This window comes from Apus apus, chromosome 5 (genome assembly GCF_020740795.1).
Source record: "Apus apus isolate bApuApu2 chromosome 5, bApuApu2.pri.cur, whole genome shotgun sequence".
NCBI lineage: Eukaryota > Metazoa > Chordata > Aves > Apodiformes > Apodidae > Apus > Apus apus.
In genome coordinates, this window is record NC_067286.1 from 27144579 (window position 1) to 27164411 (window position 19833).

At 41.7% G+C, this 19833-nt stretch overlaps 1 protein-coding gene across 1 annotated transcript in view; it reads right to left on the reverse strand.

The window, feature by feature from the left end:
• SPTBN5 (spectrin beta, non-erythrocytic 5) overlaps positions 1 to 19833 on the reverse strand; it is a 99109-nt gene that overhangs the window by 9247 nt on the left and 70029 nt on the right. The window contains exons 45-57 of the mRNA XM_051622012.1: positions 19264 to 19341; positions 16114 to 16286; positions 14974 to 15064; positions 14173 to 14319; positions 12512 to 12649; positions 11554 to 11810; positions 11198 to 11384; positions 5275 to 5487; positions 4694 to 4890; positions 3911 to 4115; positions 3015 to 3209; positions 1903 to 2058; positions 1151 to 1368 (exon numbers count right to left, since the gene is read on the reverse strand). Of these exons, the coding sequence (XP_051477972.1) occupies positions 1151 to 1368; positions 1903 to 2058; positions 3015 to 3209; positions 3911 to 4115; positions 4694 to 4890; positions 5275 to 5487; positions 11198 to 11384; positions 11554 to 11810; positions 12512 to 12649; positions 14173 to 14319; positions 14974 to 15064; positions 16114 to 16286; positions 19264 to 19341 (2255 nt within the window). The remainder of the gene's footprint in view (positions 1 to 1150; positions 1369 to 1902; positions 2059 to 3014; positions 3210 to 3910; positions 4116 to 4693; positions 4891 to 5274; positions 5488 to 11197; positions 11385 to 11553; positions 11811 to 12511; positions 12650 to 14172; positions 14320 to 14973; positions 15065 to 16113; positions 16287 to 19263; positions 19342 to 19833) is intronic.

Sequence of the window (19833 nt, forward strand, 5' to 3'; positions counted from 1 at the left end):
TAATTGACATGCATACAGAGCAGTCATGCAAAAAAGCATATTAATAGATACTTCGTAAGGAAAAAAATTGGTAGCCTCAACTGGCATAAACCAATCCATGTTGATTCACCTAAGTTTGGAATCTATCCCTTAGCATACTAGATGTCCAGTAGTCAGTGGTAACCACTTCACTGCCATTGTGTTTTTGCTCCTGTCATGGGTTAATGCTTGCATGAGCTACACTGAATGAAAAATGGCTGTATTTCTTCCTTGAGAAATCCTGTTAAAAAAGCTAAATTTCCATCTAAAATGTATCAAATTTTATGCAAATGACATTAATTATAAAGTATAATATTTTCATGTTGGTTTTCCACCTTGAGTATAGCACACTTCCATTATTTATTTCAAGTTTTACTTTAAACCGCTGATTATAAATACTTCAGCATGAAGGATTTAAAGAAAATGAGATGTTTAGCTCAACATATCTTTTTTTAAAAAGTATGCTTTGTAGATGCTTTAAACATTCAGCACTTTGTTTTAATTCAGAATAATAAAGGAAAAAAACAAACAAAAAAGCCCAACAAACTCATGGAATTTCCCAGCAATTGAAATCTTGCAAAAACATAACCCCTAATAAGAAAGAACAGAAGAATGTGCATATATGGACAATGGCTTTAAATACATGTGTACAAAATGCTTTCAGCACTCCAGCAAGTGCTAACCTATTTCAGAAGGTAGTCTTTAATGTAGTTGCTTTGACTCTGAGAATAACTGGCACCAGTGTCACTGTACAGGTGTACAAATTACTTGACTATCTAGCAGAGATGCCCCCATCTTCCTATATAATCAACAGTGTTTTCAATTGGACTTTTGAGACTAACGAATCTATCCAGAGTGATTGAATTCTTCAAGGCTGTCTAGGAAATAGTGTCAGAATGTGGGTTTGTCATACACACTGTGCTGTAGTGGAGTGGTTTGGTCACCTGTAATGTGTGTTGAATTCTGTGAAGTGCTGTTAAGACACCAGGTATTATTATTCAAATAGATTTACAAGCAAATTGGGAAGTACCTGGGCCAGGAGTCAAATAACTGACAGGTGTAATTTAGAAAAACCTGTGCGGCAAAGACAAGAATTAAGGCCCACTGCCAAACCCAAGGGGCCAGCACATACATCAGCTCCCTGCAGTCATTGAAGTAGAGCTGGACTTGTTCTGCCTGGCTGAGTCTTGCCTTCCTCTCCAGAAATTTCTTGTCCAGGTGTTCCCAGCACTCATCCACATCTGTGAGTCTCTCCATGATGTTTTCCTTGACTTGAGGGTATGTGCGGCTGAGGTGCCAAGCCTCTCCCCGAATCCGCTCCAGCTCCTTCATGATGGCTCCTAGATCTCTCTGGGACAGAGACAGAATAGAGCATAAGACCAAGTCACTATTTACATCTATCAAGAGCAGATTTTAAAGATGGTGCATATCTTTTCCTCCAGCCACTGACTGCACAGAGGCTGGAAATAGGACTTTGTCAACACTTTCCCTCCTGGTTTCCTTCTAATGCTTTTTAATGCTCCTCATCAAACATTAAAAGACTTTAGATGTGACACACTGATTATCTTGATAAGTGTGGAGCTGAAGTGTCTTGTAGTTCAGATTATGCCTTTGCATTTTAGAAGAGAAGTTCATTCTGAGAAGCAAAAGCATTAATAATACAGTATGATCATTCTAAAATCAGGAGGGGAAAGGCCCCCTTCTGTGAAGCAGAAGGAATATTTCAGGGTACAATAAATTTTTCTTTTGTTGGCCTTCAAACAAGGCATTTTAGAGGATTTGAAGCATCAGTCTCTTTTAATTTTTTTTATTTTTTTATTTTTTTTATTTTTTTTTTTGGTCATTTATGCTTTTCTGCCACTGCTTCATGACAGATTCCCTTACCTCTACTCCCTCAAGCTGGCTGAGAAGTGTCTGTACACCTGGAAGATCATATCCATAATCTTCTATATCCACCACTGCCTCTTTCTCCTGCATCCAGCCCTTTACTTCATCCACATCATGATCATACTGGTGAACTTCCTGGGCTGCTCTTAGGTTCTGGAATAAAGAAACGATGTAGTGGTAAAACTATATAGCATGTCTGCAGCACAAAAAATGGCAACCCCAAGATGTCCTAATGTAGTACAAACTGAACAAGAGTGGGAGTGAAACGCCTTCCCAATCAAGTCACCTGAAAGTGAGGTGTTCAAGCTAAGCTAATTTTCCCAATTAGTCAATTGAAAGAAACAGATGTCTCCAAAGAGCAATTTTCTCTATGTAAGATCAGTAATCAAGGTGGAAAGCATGAATTGCCCTGTGAAGATAGCTCTCCCAACCACTGAAGGTGTCCTAAAAAAACCTTGCTTCCAACAGAGGACTGCACTGCAAAATGTGAAAATAAGAGGATTTAAGTGAAAATAATGTTTTCTGAAAAGAGAGGGTTAAAAAATGTTCTAATACTACTTTACATTCAAACTGTATATTAACAATTATCATGTATTTACTTCTGCCAACAGACAACAGTGGGCCTGAGCTTCTTCATAAGCAGAATGTGTATGTAACACATGCTAGTGATGAAAAGGGTTGAAGACATCTGACATTTTACATTCTCCTTAAAGCAAACAAAAATGTTGAGTTCTATGTGCCCCCTCTGCTTTTCCAAACACATCTATGGCTGCAGTTTCATAAGAGGGGGTAAGCTAACAGGTAACTGCTGCCAAAAGGTAGGGGTTTTAAGATTGGTTTAGTTTTCCAAGAAACCAGAGCTAGCAGTGAATTAAGGAAAGCAGAATTACTCTAGGCAGATAAATATCTTTTATGTATAAGCCTTGCCAGCAACAGGAGGGTAAGCAGTGGCTATAAAGGGAAATGGATGTCAAGAAAGAACAGAACAGAATAAACCCATTGCTCCTATAAACCTTGTGTTACAACGTGAACAATATATTGGTTTGGGAAAGGAAGGACACGGAAAACTGCAGGGAATTCAATGCCCCATTTTTTCATGTATTTCCTACCTCTGTCCTTGTCTGGATGGCATGGCATAGTTTCTCCCACATCCCATTGATTTGCTTTGTTCTCTTCTGGATAATGTCCATCTTGCTGTGGCTCTCCTTCTCTAGTTTAGCTGCTAACTCATTTAAGGAGACAACTTTGGAATGTCCCAGAGGTTTCACTTCATTTACAAAATCTTTAAACTTTTTCTCCAGCACCTGTGGGATAAATGGGGACAAAGACCTTTATCTAAGAATTTCTGCCTGCTTCTGTGACAGAGGCAGAAGGAATCCCATTCTCTGTAACGTATAGAACACAAAAGCTAAGTATTGAAGTCTATGAGTGCAAATCATTTCATAAACCCAGAAGATCTGTAGTCAGAAGAAGGCATCTATTGGCTTGATCATTTAACTTCATACATCACAGAGAAAAATCACCCACATTCTAACAAGCCCCGATAAAAAGCTAAGAAACATAACCTCTTAGGCTGTCCACATATGCAGCAGTTGTTGAGGAGAGGACACTATGACTTACACCTCTCTGCACTGTGTGCCATGAAGAGGAATTTATCCTTGAAATCAGCAACCAGATGTGTGAACACTGCAGATGTGTGAACACACAGTGTTTTCCATTGAAATTGTTACAAGATTTTGGCCCTGATCATGTCAAATTTTTTTAGGTCCTGTCAAATTTATAATCAGGGCTAAAAAAGCTAACTTTCTGATGCACCAACCAATTTTTTCTGTTGGAAGATACTACCTTAGAGAGCCCTGCATAAGCAGACAGAAAGCAGACTGAGTTGCTGCAGAGATAAATGGGTTGCTTAGTTTTTATCCCTGTCAGCAGCTACAGAAAAATTGCAACAAATATACTCCTGCTTGGCCACACAGTATGTACAATATTTTTAAATTTCTTTTACCTCAACATCGTCTAAGTCCTGCCCATAGTCATCAGACTCTGCTACAGACTGTTTACTGGAAAGCCATCCATCCACCAGCTGGAATTCTCTTTCAAACTGATAGAGCTGGAACTGCTCTTGCAGTCGTTTTCTCTGGGTCTCAGCCTTCTGTAGGAGAGACTCATAGTCTGCTAGGATCCTCTGGAGCTTTGAAAGTATGGCTGGACTGCAAAGAAAAAAAATCAGAAGTTATGTCTTTGTTTTACTGCTTGTCTTTTAAACATTGTCTTTTTTTGACAGGTTGAATTTGCAACACCTTCAAAATACAGAAGAAACCAGATAACATCATGGAGTGAGTTATGCCAAGCCACTAAAACCAAGGTAGCTCAGGAAATTAAAGTCTCTCATATGAAAGGCTGTTCTCACGTCCTCCTCCCCAGATATACAAGCAAACTAGCAATGAAAACCAGTGAATTGTCAAGAGTTCCTTTCCCAAGGACAATATTTTTTGAACCTTTATGGCAACTGATAACAGTTCCTGGAAAAAGGCAATTGACAAAGAAGCTGACTTGCACTAATTGGCCAGTTGTTAAAAAAAACAGCAGTCACAAAAACATTAAAAGAATCATGAAGCTTTTGGGGGGCTGAATATGTGTGATGGTGGTGAAGGAGGGATTGATGTCCCCTGAAGCAATATTTACAAACAACTCACAAAACAGCTATTGAAGGTAGAACTTTTCTGCATTTGCCTTCTTTGGGCATTTCTGTTAGACCTAGAGCAGATGCCTGCTTCCACTTTCCTACCTCTCTGGGCTGGCTTTGTTTATTAAGATGGCACCTGTCTCCTGTACTTTCTCAATCCGGGGCCTGAAACCATCCATGTCCAGCTTGGTAGCTTCAAGTTTACGAAGTAAAGCTTGTGTGGATTCTTCATTCTTCCCATAATCAGAGTTCTCCAGAATGAAGCTCCTCTCTGCCAGCCACACCTCCACTTCCAGTAGCTGTATAAAATACAGGGATGAACCTGACACAGCTGTGATGTAGGTCAAAGCAAAGAAAGCTGGAAGGCAGTTGTGCCCAAAGAGGCTCATCAGTGAACACAGAGAGCAGCTTATATGCCTTCCTGTAATGCAATCTAGTTGACATTATTAAAAAAAAAAAAGTGTAGCCAGAACCCAGTAATGAAGGTTACATGGGGTTTATCCCTTGGAAAAGTAACTGTTATTTCTCCACAGTATGCATATTTAACAGATATGAAAAACCTGGAGTGTATGAATTCTGCTCCTATCTCATCACTTGCATCCATTCAACAATATAGGTACCAGTTCTTTTAAGCAAAGAAAGACCAAAAGAGACCAAAATAAATTTCTTACAAACATCTTTACCTCATTCAGGAACAGATGTGCCTCATAGGATTGCATGAGCCGCTGTCTCCTCTCTTGAGCCTCTGCCTTCAGGTTTTCTACAGAAGTTTCAAGCTCCTTCAGATGCTCCATAATCTTGCGAGAGGCTGAGTGCCCTCCCCTGACCAGTTTCATCCCGGTACTGAGCACTGCTTTGGTCAAAGCATCCCGACTGCTTATCTCATTCTCCAAATTCTGGAGAGAGCAAAGAGTAAAATGACAGACCAAAAATAAAAGCCATGGAGATTTTGATACCAGATAATATTGTAATATTAGTAGTTATAAATCTCTTTTTTGAACGTGAAGATGAGTCAGAGGTGCAAAGAATGCTCTAAGAGGAGTGGAGAAGGGATTTTTTTTTTTTTCAGAAAGAATAATTATAGAAACTAAATATAGCCATGAAATTTGGACCTTGGTGTGTATCCATCTCAGAGTGTGGAGGGAATTGGTTCTAACCACAAACCTCTTATCTGTAGATTCTGCTAAAATATACCAACTTCCACCCAATTACATGCTGTTTCTTGAATTAAAATGTTTCTCTGGAAGAATAATCAATTCACCTTCTCATCAGTATTTATCACTTGACAGTCCCTTTGTAGAAGATGCAGCTTTGCATAACAGCCATTGCAAAGACTGTGGTACACATACCATCAGGCAGCCAAGAAGAAATGAGAGCAGAAAGCTACCTCAACCATTTCTGAAAGACTTGAAATTAATTTTCAAAGACTGGTAGATTTTAAAACTGGATGCATACCTCCATATACCCCCTTCTATGGGGTTTGCCTGGGTGGACAAGGATCATGCCATCAATTTGTCTGTGTTAATTCCATGGCTAACTATACCTGAGCACCCTGAGCACAAATGGACTCCACCATTTTACAGTTGGTCTGTTTATTTTCATAGATATGAAACAGGCAGTTTCAGAGTTTGACTGCATTGTTGTGTCAATGTAGAAGAGATGCCCTTTCACAGGAGAGAAGCTGCTTTTTCAACTTAAGTGTCAGACTTGGCTGGAAAAGAGCTTGGATTCTAATCTTGCCCTTAACTTCCCCCTATTAATTTCAGGACAGGCATTATGTTGTTGAAAGGTGACACCTTAACTGACCCCAGCAGAATGGAGTCCAGTGGCAAAGACTATAAAACATCTTGTACTGTGTATTAATAATAAGCTAGCAGCATGAAGGAAAACTTTGCAGTTGGACATTTATTCACAGTATTCACAGTACTTCATTTATACCAACAGGAATTTTTTCAAAAATGGAGAGGGGGAAAATGAAGGGAAACCCTGTTCGAAGCCAAGGAGCTGTGCATATGCATATTATATTTGTGTGTAAATGCAGTTTTGCAAGACAGTATGGTGGGTTGTTTTTTTTAGGTTGATACATTTCATGCACCATCTCTTTTGTGGTAACAAACCAAGGACTGAATTTTGCAAACCTGGCTCATTCAGACAAACAGTAGTGGGTGGAACTAATAATATATTAAATTATTGACTGTTATTTTACCTCTAACATTAGTTTGCCTGTAAAGCAATATTAAAAAAAAAAGAAAGAAAAAAAAGGTGCAGAGACTCTAGCTATGAAAAGATTGAGAATTCAAAGCTTGTATTTAATCCAATTCTTAAAGCAAAATGGCAGGAAGAGCTGGCATTTTAGTATGCATCAGTATTATGGTCTATATCTGCCATTCTGCCAACAAGCCCAAGAGAAATATACCAGGGCCTGAAGGGGGGTGGTCTAAGGAGGATTTGGTCCCACCAGTGTGCTCTACTTGCTTCCTGAAATGCCTGTACACCAATGCACGCAGCATGGGGAATAAACAGGAAGAGTTAGAGGTCTGTGTGCGGTCTAAGGGTTATGATCTGGTAGCAATAACAGAGACATGGTGGGACAGCTCACACGACTGGAATGTGGCCATGGATGGCTATGTGCTTTTTAGGAAAGATCGGTCGGTGAAGCGAGGTGGTGGAGTTGCTCTTTATGTGAGAGAGCAACTAGAATGTATCGAGTTTTGTGCAGGGGCTGATGAGGGGCAAGTTGAAAGTCTGTGGGTAAGAATTAAAGGGGAAGGTGGTATGGGTGACACAGTTGTGGGGGTCTACTACAGACCTCCTGATCAAGATGAGGAAGTTGATGAGGCTTTCTGCAGGCAGCTGAAAGCAGCCTCACAATTACAGTTCTTGGTCCTCATGGGAGATTTTAACTACCCCGATATCTGCTGGAAGACTTACACAGCCAGCCTTTCACAGTCTAGGAGGTTCCTCCAGTGCATTGACAACAACTTCTTAATGCAAATGGTGGATAAGCCGACTAGAAGAGGAGCGCTGCTGGATCTTGTGCTCACCAACAAGGAGGGCCTTGTTGAAGCAGTGGTGGTCAGTGGCAGCCTTGGCTGCAGTGACCACGAGATGGTGGAGTTCAGGATCCTGTGTGGGAGGAACAGAATACCCAGCAGGACCAGAACCCTGGACTTCCACAGAGCAAACTTCGGCCTCCTCAATCAATTGTTAAGGGAAGTCCCATGGGACAGAGTGCTAGAAGGTAAAGGGGCTCAAGATAGCTGGACAACATTCAAGGACCACTTCTTGCAAGCACAGGATCAGTGTGTCCCAATGGGTAGAAAATCTAGTAAGGGAGCTAGGAGACCAGCGTGGTTAAAAAAGGAACTGCTGGGCAAACTCAAATGGAAAAGGAAAATCTATAGATCATGGAAGGAGGGGCTGGTTACTTGGGAGGAATATAGGACTGTTGTCAGAGAATGTAGGGAGGCAACTAGGAAAGCTAAGGCCTCCTTGGAACTTAACCTTGCAAGTCGGGTTAAGGACAATAGAAAGGGCTTTTTCAAATACATAGCCAACAAAACTAATACCAGAGGCAATATAGGCCCACTGCTGAATGAGGTGGGTGCCCTGGTGACAGAGGATTTAAAGAAGGCAGAGGTGCTGAATGCCTTCTTTGCCTCTGTCTTTACTCCTGCAGGCTTTCCCCATGAGCCCCATTTTCATATAGCCCCAGTAGAAGTCAAGATAAAGGAGGAGTTTGCCCAGGTAGATGAGGATTGGGTTAGGGATCAGTTGCGTAATCTGGAGATCCATAAATCGATGGGTCCGGATGAAATGCATCCAAGGGTGCTGAGGGAGCTGGCGGAGGTCATTGCTAGTCCACTCTTCATCATCTTCGGTAAGTCATGGGTAACAGGAGAGGTGCCTGAGGACTGGAGGATAGCAAATGTCACTCCAGTCTACAAGAAGGGCAAGAAGGAGGACCCGGGTAACTATAGACCGGTCAGCCTCACCTCCATCCCTGGAAAGGTGATGGAACAACTTGTCCTTGGCACTATCTCTAGGCATATCAAGGAGATGGGGGTCATCAAGAGCAGTCAACATGGTTTTACCAAGGGTAAGTCATGTCTGACTAACCTCATAGCCTTCTATGAGGAAATTACTAGGTGGATAGATGATGGTAGAGCGGTGGATGTGGTCTATCTTGATTTCAGTAAAGCATTTGACACCGTCTCCCACAGCACCCTTGTAGATAAGTTGATCAAGTATGGGTTTGATGATCAGGCAGTGAGGTGGATCAAGAACTGGTTGAAAGGAAGAAGTCAGAGAGTTGTAGTCAATGGGGCAGAATCTAGCTGGAGGCCTGTGACTAGTGGAGTCCCTCAGGGGTCGGTACTGGGACCGGTGTTGTTCAACATCTTCATCAACGACCTGGATGAGGGTACAGAATGTACCCTCAGCAAGTTTGCTGATGACACTAAGCTGGGAGGAGTGGCTGACACACCAGAAGGCTGTGCTGCCATTCAGAGAGACTTAGACAGGCTGGAGACTTGGGCAGGGAAAAACCTGATGAAGTTTAACAAGGGCAAGTGTAGAGTTTTGCATTTGGGGAAGAAAAATGTCATGCACCAGTACAGGTTGGGGGCTGACCTGCTGGAGAGCAGTGTGGGTGAAAGGGATCTGGGGGTCCTGGTAGACAGGAGGATGACCATGAGCCAGCAATGTGCCCTTGTGGCTAAGAAGGCCAATGGCATCCTGGGGTGTATTAGAAAGGGTGTGGTTAGTAGGTCAAGAGAGGTCCTCCTCCCCCTCTACTCTGCATTGGTGAGGCCGCATCTGGAGTATTGTGTCCAGTTCTGGGCCCCTCAGTTCAAGAAGGACAGGGAAGTGCTTGAAAGAGTCCAGCGCAGAGCCACAAGGATGATTAAGGGAGTGGAACATCTCCCTTATGAGGAAAGGCTGAGGGAGCTGGGTCTCTTTAGTTTGGAGAAAAGGAGACTGAGGGGTGACCTCATCAATGTTTACAAATACGTAAAGGGTGAGTGTCAAGAAGATGGAGTTAAGCTTTTTTCAGTGATGACCAGTGATAGGACAAGGAGTAATGGATACAAATTGGAGCATAGGAGGTTTAAGGTGAATATCAGAATATTTTTTTTTACTGTGAGAGTGACAGAGCACTGGAACAGGCTGCCCAGAGAGGTTGTGGAGTCTCCTTCTCTGGAGACATTCAAAACCCGCCTGGACGCCTTCCTGTGTGATGTGCTCTAGGTGACCCTGCTCTGGCAGGGGGGGTTGGACCAGATGATCTTTCGAGGTCCCTTCCAACCCCTATGATTCTATGATTCTATGATTCTCAAGAGTTCACTGAAAGATTTTGAGTCCTGGCCAATTAACACAAAGGTAATTGCAGACTAAAACAGTATTTCCACAGTTCCTTCAGTTATCTCAAATATTTTCTCAGATTAATTCAGCTCAATCATTCCTTTGTTCTGTGAATCTGATTACTTCCCTACTGTGTCAATCAGCTGTTATTTCAATAATTGCACACATAAGAACATGTATACTTTTTAATAATGACGAAACAAGCTTTTTGTTTGTTCTGTCTAATCTGAAAGTCACCAACTGCATCTTCCTTAAACAGAGAATTTTTACAAAAATTAGAATTACCCTGATTACTGAGAAGATGCAAACTATTCAGAATATACCTATGGATCTTAGTCAGGAATATTCTGGAAGATGCATTTAAAAAAAATATTACAATTCTTCATTAAATTGTGAGCAGACCTAGGATATAAATCAGCTTTTTAAGATACTTTATCCCTATCCTAGGATGCCACCTGTGATAGTCTTGACTGTTTACCCTGTAAATTCAGATTTTTATTTGTAGATGTGCAGATTGCACCAAATGCTTTGGCTTATTCTCTTACTCTCTATATGTATATAGATCACACACACTGCTGCTTTACAAGATATTCTGTCTTTCTCAGCCCTCTTGCAGAATCCAGATTTTCCCCATAGGCACTTGACCTGGCACTCAAATGGGCTGACATTTGCTAACACCAAATACCAATAGCTGCTGAAAACTTTTAGCAGGATTTTTTCTTTTTCAGTTCCACCTCATGTTTGCAAAGAGTTAGTACTAATTAAAAAGTGATTAGGGAAGCAGCTGCTATTTTATTGGTATTTGACATGACAGTTCATCCTTAGACAACTGAGCAATGAGCTTGCTTGGCTGTACTTACTGAGTTTCAAAGGATATTTCTTAGGACATCTGTTGCCCAAAGAAGCTATGACAACATGCCCAATTGTTTGTAAAATCTATTTTGTGTTGCAAGGCCAAATTTTGAACTCAGTTCACAGGGAAAGCCAATGTGTTCACAGAAAAGCATATAGCATGTTACCTACTCCAGTGCAATGATAAGCAATGTGGAATCCCGTATGTTGCCAGTTCATGGACATATCCTTTAAAAAAAGGTCATTATTTTCAGACAAGAATAAGAGTAACATCTGAGATAATGAATCCTGTTAGCCAAAGCACAGTAGATGAAGTCTGCCAGAGGCAAATGGAATTCTGTATTCTGTGATTGATTCTAAAGGCTGGAAATTGTTCTCACATGGCATTACCTGATGCTTTTCTTGTAGACTCTGAACTGTTGCCAGAGATTGGCCATAATCCCTGGAGGAAGCCATGGGGAGCTTCTCATGAACCCAGGCCAACTCCTCATCAACATCACGGAAGAACTGGTACTGAAGTCTGCTTGCCTCCAGATTGCCACGTCTCTCCTGCAGAGGATCACGTAGACTTTTGTATCTGTAGGTTTTAAAGGGAACCCAATGAGGAATGCAAATAAGTAAGGAATTAATGCAACACATTATTTTTCAGAATTATGTAGAGAAGGAAAGAAAAAAAATACACAGGGAAGAAAAGGCTGATAAAAATAGGAAAAAGATGACAGGAGACAAGCTAGGCACTCACACACCTCTGCACCAGTTGATCCACTCTCTCATCCAGTTCATCAGCAAGGAAATGCTTCTCCTTCTGGAACTGCTGTGCTGTGACCACAAGCTCTTGCAATCGGTCCCTGTGGCCAGCAATATCTTCCTCCATTTCTTCTTGTTTTTTCAGATGACTGTTCAAAACCACCAGATCATTGTTACTATATGGTGCTTTCAGCTCACTTTCCACGTCTTCCAACCATTTCTCCATATCCTCTACACTTCGCTGAAAATGAAGGCCCTGAGGACAAGCAGGAAGAAAAGGTAATTTAAAATTTTAGGACAGACAACATGATATAAAAATCTTGGCCACTTTCAGTAAGAATTACACGCAAACACAGCAAAGCCTCCCAATGCTCAATGAACTCTTCCCAGATATGATGGTGATCCAGATGAAGAAGAGAATTCAGTCAGGGTTAATGCAAGAACAGATGCAGAGAACATCAAGAGCTAATCTTACTTGTGTTGCACAAATACAAATTATGGACACAGTACCTTAAAAGGAAGCCATTTAAAGGGAGAGCTCTGTTTTATACCCAAACCGTGTCTGACAGCCCATGCAAAACTCACAGTCATGAGAAGTCATGTGCCTGGAGCTAAAACAATGCAGCTGTTGGTTACTTTCTCAATATATTGGAGAAAAGTTGCCTTTGGAACAGATGCAGAGACTTGACACATATGAGTGAACACATTTCCCCCAGTATCCCTCTCTGGAATCCTGATCTAAATAAGCAGCAGAAAGGAACACAGCCCACAAATCGTTTTCCCTACATAGGGTTCTCCAGTTCTCCCACTGGTTGCATTCAATCAGTCCACACCTAGTAGTTTCTTTCCTCTAAAGGTGCTGATGAATCAGTTCTTATTGTGTCAAGTGACACACTAGTAGATAAGATGAGTAGCAGGGCAGCCGTGCTATCTCTAGATACAGTATCTCTGTATTACCTTGTAAGCGTCTTGAAGCTTGACCCATTTATCCTGGCAGCTTGCTAGCAGTTCCTCCCATAGCTCTTCCATTTCTTGTAGTCTGGACTGAATGGCTTCAGGGGCATAGTGTCTCTCACGGAGCATCTTCTCCCCTTCCTATAGTAGAGAGAACAGTCAAAGTTTCATTCCTTCACTGAATGCACCGGAATATATCACTTTTGCCTCCATAAAAAAGTCTACTGGCACTGCTATGTAAAGGGTTGGCTGCAGCCATCACTTCCTGACATACAGGCTGCAGAGAAAAAGAAAAAACAGATAAAGGCAAAGATGCTTGTTGAAACTAGGGCAGAGACTGATTTTCTTGTTTTTCTGGCCTCTGGAAAAATTTGAAATGCTAGAAGGCAATATTAGAAGACAAAGGGTAAAGAGAATCTTCATTATGCAAATGCTACATTGCCTAAAATCTGGCAGGGAGCCTAGTTTGCAAGCACTCATTTTTTTCTGTGATGTCCCACATTTCATGATCACTGTTTGAGATTTCTTAGCCACCTGTCCTTTTCTGTTCCCTTCTTTGCATGTTAAGAGAGAACATCTCATACAAATAGACCACCATATGAGATAATAAAACCTTTTAATCATGTATACTTGTATTACTGTATTACGTAACTAAAGTCTATCTGCATTTCTTATCTGTAAGCTGCAGGCACTTAACAGGTTGGCGGAAGATTAGGAAGTGGAAGAAGAGGGGGCACAGCAAGAGAAAGATGCTGTACCAGGACAACAGATTTTCTTCCAATTATCTTGTAATTTTCTTCTAAAGAGCAACTACTAAAGCTATTCCTGACAAATAAAAAACAACAACAACAAAAAAATAGGACATCAAGAAATTATGATGATAATAATGATGGTTTAAAAACAGATTAGGTTAGAGAGAGTATTGTAACTCCACCCTTTATCCACCCTGTTGTGTCTGCACACAGAGGAGTCAAAAGGTTTAAAAAAGAAAAAAAGGGGAGGGGGTTTCTACAATCTTGGATGACTGGATGCAGGTGACTGTGATGAGGGAATCTACCTTCAATGCTTAGCTATCTGTTTCAAAATACAGCTCATAAGCACTATGCTGAAAATAAGGTTAATAAACATGTAACAGTCTGTCCTGCAGCTTCTGCCAAGTGTCTGACAAAGCTTGTCAGACTTCAGTTTCTCTCTCCTACTATAATCTCTCTGCAAACACGACGATTGAAAACTGTTCCTGTATCCTTTTTGTTGGATACATCTTATCTGATTTGTTGAAACTGTGCATTCAATCAGCTGTATTCCCTGCTGGAAAGAAACAGGTGTACCTCTAAAGTGGCATTCACCCCAGAGAGAAGTCCCTAAAGTCAGTGGATTGATTCTTTCATTGAAAGCACTTGTCTCCTTCCATTGCATGCACAATGAATAGAGATATCAAGCAATAAAACAGAAGTTGAAAGAAACCAATGGACACAGAAAGTTCTTGATGGACTAAAAAATAAGCTTCTCAGTGCCCTCAGAGACAAAGTGAGCCATGTCAGTGAGGGGACGGAGATTTCCCCTTGCTTGTTTGAGATCACAGAAACTTGGGCTGCCTGTAGAGTTGCCCTGCAACTACTGACATGGCAGTCACCCACCCTTTCCATCAACCCCTCTTCTCTTACAGATTTGATGGAGTCCAGGCGATTTTTGTTGGCCATGATTTCTGCTTGGAAAGTCTGGTGCTTCTGCAATTTGGTCTGCAGATTGCTTGGATCCTTCCAGCTATCATCCTGGGCAATGCTGCTCTTCTCATTGATCCAGGCAGCCACCTTTGGGGAGGAAAGAACAGAAGTTGACAGAACCTTACTTTTTCTTCAGCTCCAACCTGCCAGGCTCTCCTCTGACATGTATAAAACATGGGACTAGTGACTGGGGACACAAAGGAGTTGTCCTCTGAGGTTCTGCTTCCTTAAGCTCCCCCTGCCTTCCATAATGAAGTCGTTCCTGTATCTCTCTTTACCAGCACTATTACCCAGAAGAGGGGCTGTCTCCATGAGATGGTACCCATGCAGTGAGAAAGTGCATGGGAGCTTGTGTGTATTAAATGTACATGTGTGCATGAAGGAGAAAGGGCAATTATCTCCCTATTACTAACCCACTGTCAGTATCTCACATGAAAAGAACTAATTTATCTCTTCCCATGAATTTTAAAAGGATGGCACATTCCCTTTTAATGCATTTGTTTCTTCTGTGTTTTGCTGGTGTCCAGTGCACAGTAGATTTTTCATCTAGTGACTGGAGAGAAGATGTAACTTGAAAGATGAAAAATAGCCCTTCACTGTTATCCTCATCTCTCCCAATGCCATCTCATTCCAGACTCAATTCTTTGATTTTCCTCACAGTACATCCCTTCAGGGACTCAGATCTATGCAGTGCAGTTTGTTTTAAGAAAACAGAAAACCATGAATCCTGTGTAATTGTACCTCAAAGGAATTCCTTAGGAACTTTTGCAGAAGCCTTGATTCCTCTAGCAGATGTCTGCGAGCAGCAGCATTTTCCAGCAGTTTCTCTTTTCTGAGATGAAGACAGATGTGTGAGGTAAAAGCCACAGAGTTAATTAGATAGGATAAGGGTTCTCAGTTTTCATCTCTAAAACACACATGATCTAAACCTCCATTCTCTAGGAGAGACCTGTACATAATATGCAGCCTCCCATGATTTGGACTGTCAGAGAGGACACTCTAAGAAGAATGAGTAGCAGATATGTATGTTTAAAATATGTAAAAATTCTGTACATGTGATGCCTGCCTCTAGGAGTCATCATTATTGCCTTTCATGGTACAAGAGAGCAAAAACTCAGCTTGTTTCTTATATGGAAAGCCTGTGAGTATGATGGCATTTGTCACTGATAAACCAAAGCTACACCACCCTTTGATCGTTTTTTTCCAAATGGGAACCTGCAGCACTGTATTCATATTAATGCAGGCATGAGATAGTTTGACCATATTAACAAATTCATGTGTTCACTTTAATCATAAAGAATGTAAAACCTCTCTTAATAAATTTTACATATAACTTGTAATCTACCATAGCACTGAATAGAACTGCTTCTACTGTCGGCAGTTATTTAAGATGATCAATATGCAATATGCTCAGAGTAATACATTAATTCATGTTAAAAGTTCTGATCAGAAAAACTGAAAATGTCCTAATAGATTATTTAAACAGGGCTTTAAGATCAGCCCCACAAAAGCAGTGAAAAAAAAGTAGTTATTTAGCATATGACCTTTCTTGATGGTAATTAACGATAATGAAGTAATTAGTGACACAGCAACCCTCTGCTTTTTGTTTGCAGCACTGTCCCTAAGGCCAGGCCAGGGTATAGAATTACAGGAAAATTGCCTTTTTCTGAACTCCTCCTCAACTTAACCGTATTTTGGAAACCTCCTAGTGAAATACTGGCTAACTCAGGCCAATTTGGCAAGACCACAATGCAAGGCACAAAGTTCAGTAAATGCAAACCAGTTTATGGCTCTCTTAAAACGTTTAAAGATATTAGTCACATGAGAAGAGTGTTATTGCAAAAGAGATGGGTGGCTGACATAGGAAGAGTTTGACTTCACCTCCCCAGAACGGCTTGGCATCTGTTGGTGATGTTGTTTGAGTCATAATGCCTGTTCTGTGTTAGCTGCTGAGCAAACGATGCCATCTCATCAATTTTCTCCATCTGAGCTTCCAGGGCTTTTTCAAACTGTGTGTGTTTCCTCTGTAGGCTCTCCACACTAGACACTGAGTCCTGGATAGAATTCAACAAAGAGAAGGTGCTTTCAGTCAGAGTTTTTCCACCCACAATGCTGATAATCCAGAAGCTAAATGGCATTTGTCCCACATTTGCAAGCTGTTCAAGAAAATGTATTGGTCTTTGTAATTTATTGGCATTGAATCTGAGACTCAAAGCCTAAATAATGTTCTGTGATGTTCTGAGGCCAATATTTCAGGGTCCAAACTGGACTGCTAGATGCTTAGCTTCTCCTGCATATTGTTGTTCTGCATAGAATATATGATTTATCAAGAGATAAAACATCAACTCCCAATTGTAAAACAATCTTAGGACAGATGGTATTTTGGAAGCAAATGTGGGATGCCAAACGGAGATCAGTTAAGTGAATAAATATGTCACAGAAAGAGATTAAAATTAGAGCCTTGGTTTCAACCCATGGAATTTGGAAGAGCTCAGATCCAGATTTGAATCTGAGGACTGGAGTCTGACATTACAGTTAATCTGGAGAGAAACACAGACTGTGACTTCTTGTAACATTCGTGAATCCCAAGCTTAATGACTCAGAGTTCTCTTATCAGCACCCCTCTGCACTTTTAATTTTAGAATCAGTGGTGTTGAAATGTTGTTAATGCAATGAACTCCGTTTTCCCACTATTCTAAAGGAATAAATCTTGCAACAAATGAGTCAGAAAAAAACAGTCTAACTTCTGGGTGCTTACATGAGTCACTAGAAGGGAAAGTACTCACAGAGCATTTTCTGTGCATTGCTGAGCTAAATTTGACTGGAAAATGAGTGGCTCCTTTGAAGTCTCATATACTTCAGTGGAGGGACTATAAATACATACCTCCAGGCTGAACATTACAGAGACAGACACCAGCCACTAACATTATATGTTTGTCATACCATTTGTATCAACTGAACTTTGAGATGTAATTGTAGCTCCTGCAGAGACAACTGTTTTGGTAGCACTGCCTATGCAAGGTGCAGGGTAATGGAACAGTAAATTCAGAAGGAGAAGGATCACAGGAAGATTTAGAGTACATCATCATACTTTGCAGCTCCTTTTCCTCCAGATCAATTACAGAAAATCACAGAATCACAGAATGTTAGGGGTTGGAGAAGACCTCAAAAGTTCATCTAGTCCAACCCCCCTGCCAGAGCAGGATCACCTAGAGCACATCACACAGGAACATATCTAGATGGGTTTTGAATGTCTTCAGAGAAGGAGACTCCACAACCTATCTGGGCAGCCTGTTCCAGTGCTCTGTCACCCTCACAGTTCTTTATGTTTATGTGGAAGTTCCTTATGTTTATGTGGAACTTCCTGTGCTCCAGCTTGCACCCATTGCCCCTTGTCCTGTCATTGGACATCACTGAGACAAGCCAGCTCCATCCTCCTGACATTCACCCTTTGCATATTTATAAACATTAATGAGGTCATCTCTCAGTCTCCTCTTCTGCAAGCTAGTGAGACCCAGCTCCCTCAGCCTTTCCTCTCTTAATCATCTTTGTGGCTCTGCACTGGACTCTTTCAAGCAGTTCCCTGTTCTTCTTGAACTGAGGAGCCCAGAACTGGACACAATATTCCAGATGTGGCCTCACCGAGGTAAAAATAGAGGAGGAGGAGAACCTCTCTTGACCTACTAACCACACCCCTTCTGATACACCCCAGGATGCCATTTGCCTTCTTGGCTACAAGGGCACATTGCTGGCTCATGGTCATCCTCTGGTCCACCAGCACCCCCAGGAGCCTTTCCCCTACACTGCTTTCCAACAGGTCAGCCCCCAGTCTATACTGGTACATGGGGTTGTTCTTTCCCAGATGCAAGACTCTGCACTTGCCCTTGTATTTAATTAAATTTCTCCCTGTTGAACACTCCAGCCTGTCCAGGTCTCACTGAATGGCAGCACAGCCTTCTGGTGTGACAGGCACTCCTGCCAGTTTGGCTGGATATGGCACTTAGTGCTGTGGTCTAGGTGATGTGGTGGTGTTGGTCATAGGATGGACTTGATGATCTTAAAGGTCTTTTCCAGCCTTGGTGATTCTGTGATTCTGTGACTCTGTGTCATCAGCAAACATGTTGACAGTGCCCTCCTTTCCCTTGTCCAGGTCATTGATGAGTGCGTTGAATAGTACTGCTCCCAGAACGGACCCCTGAGGGACTCCACTAGATACAGGCCTCCAACTAGACTCTGTCTCATTGAACACAACTCTCTGACTTCTTTCCTTCAACCAGTTCACAATCCACCTCACTACCCGATCATCCAGACCACACTTCCTCAGTTTAGCTATGAGGATGCTGTAGGAGACAGTGTCAAATACTTTACCGAAATCCAGATAAACCACATCCACTGCACTACCATCATCTGTACACCTGGTTATATCAGGTTGGCTAAACGTGACTTCCCCTTGGTAAAACCATGTTCACTGCTTCTAATGACCCTCTTATCCTTGATATACCTAGAGACAGTGCTGAGGAGAAATTGTTCCATCACCTTTCCAAGGATGGATGTGAGGCCGATGAATCTATAGTTACCTGGGTCCTCCTCCTTGTCCTTTTTGAAGGCTGGAGTGATATTTGCTTTCCTCCAGTCCTCAGGCACCTCTCCTGTTCCCCACAACTTACCAAAGATGATGGAGAGTGGCCTAGCAATGACTTCTGCCAGCTCCCTCAGCATCCATGCGTGCATCACATCAGGACTCATGGATTTATGGATGCCCAGATTGCTTAATTGATCCCTATCTAAATCCTCATCAACCAAGGCAAACTCCTCCTTTATTCTGACTTCCTCTGGGGCCCCAGAGCTCTTGGGCTCCTGAGAACAGTCTGCAGCAGTACAGAGACAAAGAAGTAATTCAATAACTCCGCCTTCTTCATATCCTCTGTTACCAGGGCACCCACCTCATGCAGCTGTGAGCCTATATTGCCTCTGGTGTTAGTTTTGTCTGGTAGGTATTTGAAGAAATTTGTAACTTCTCAGAGCACCTACCCCTAAGTCCTCGTTGGCTAGGAAAGCCTCCTTGCTGCTGAGCCAGCTCTCAGCCTGTTCTGCATAGCCATAGAATTTCTGTAGAGGGGAAAAAAAGCAGTCATACGCACGGTGTAAAACAGAGGCAAACCTGACTTTGGCAGAGTACACTGAAAAATCAAGCTTCCAGGGCTATTAAAAAAACTAACCGTATAGCACTGCATGGCAACAGATGCTACAAAATCCACATGCGTAACAATTACTATTGTAACTTTCTCCTTTATAATACGATTATTTCTTTCTGTCTAAGGCATAGGATACAATGCAAGTAGCTTGCTTGCTAGTAGTGTGGAGAGACTGCTGTGTAAGGTAACTGGACAATAAAATGTAACATGGCCTGAAATAAGTGGAATATAAGGCATAAAGAAGCAATAAAGCAACCCTTACCGTATGGTTTAAGTTCTTATATATTTGAAGCCCAGCTGTTACTTAAGGTACTTGAAGGTATTTTAAGGTATTTTAAGGTACTTGACATCGTAAAAATCTCCATTTTGGTTATTTCTAACTTTTGCCAACAAGCCATTTGAGCAG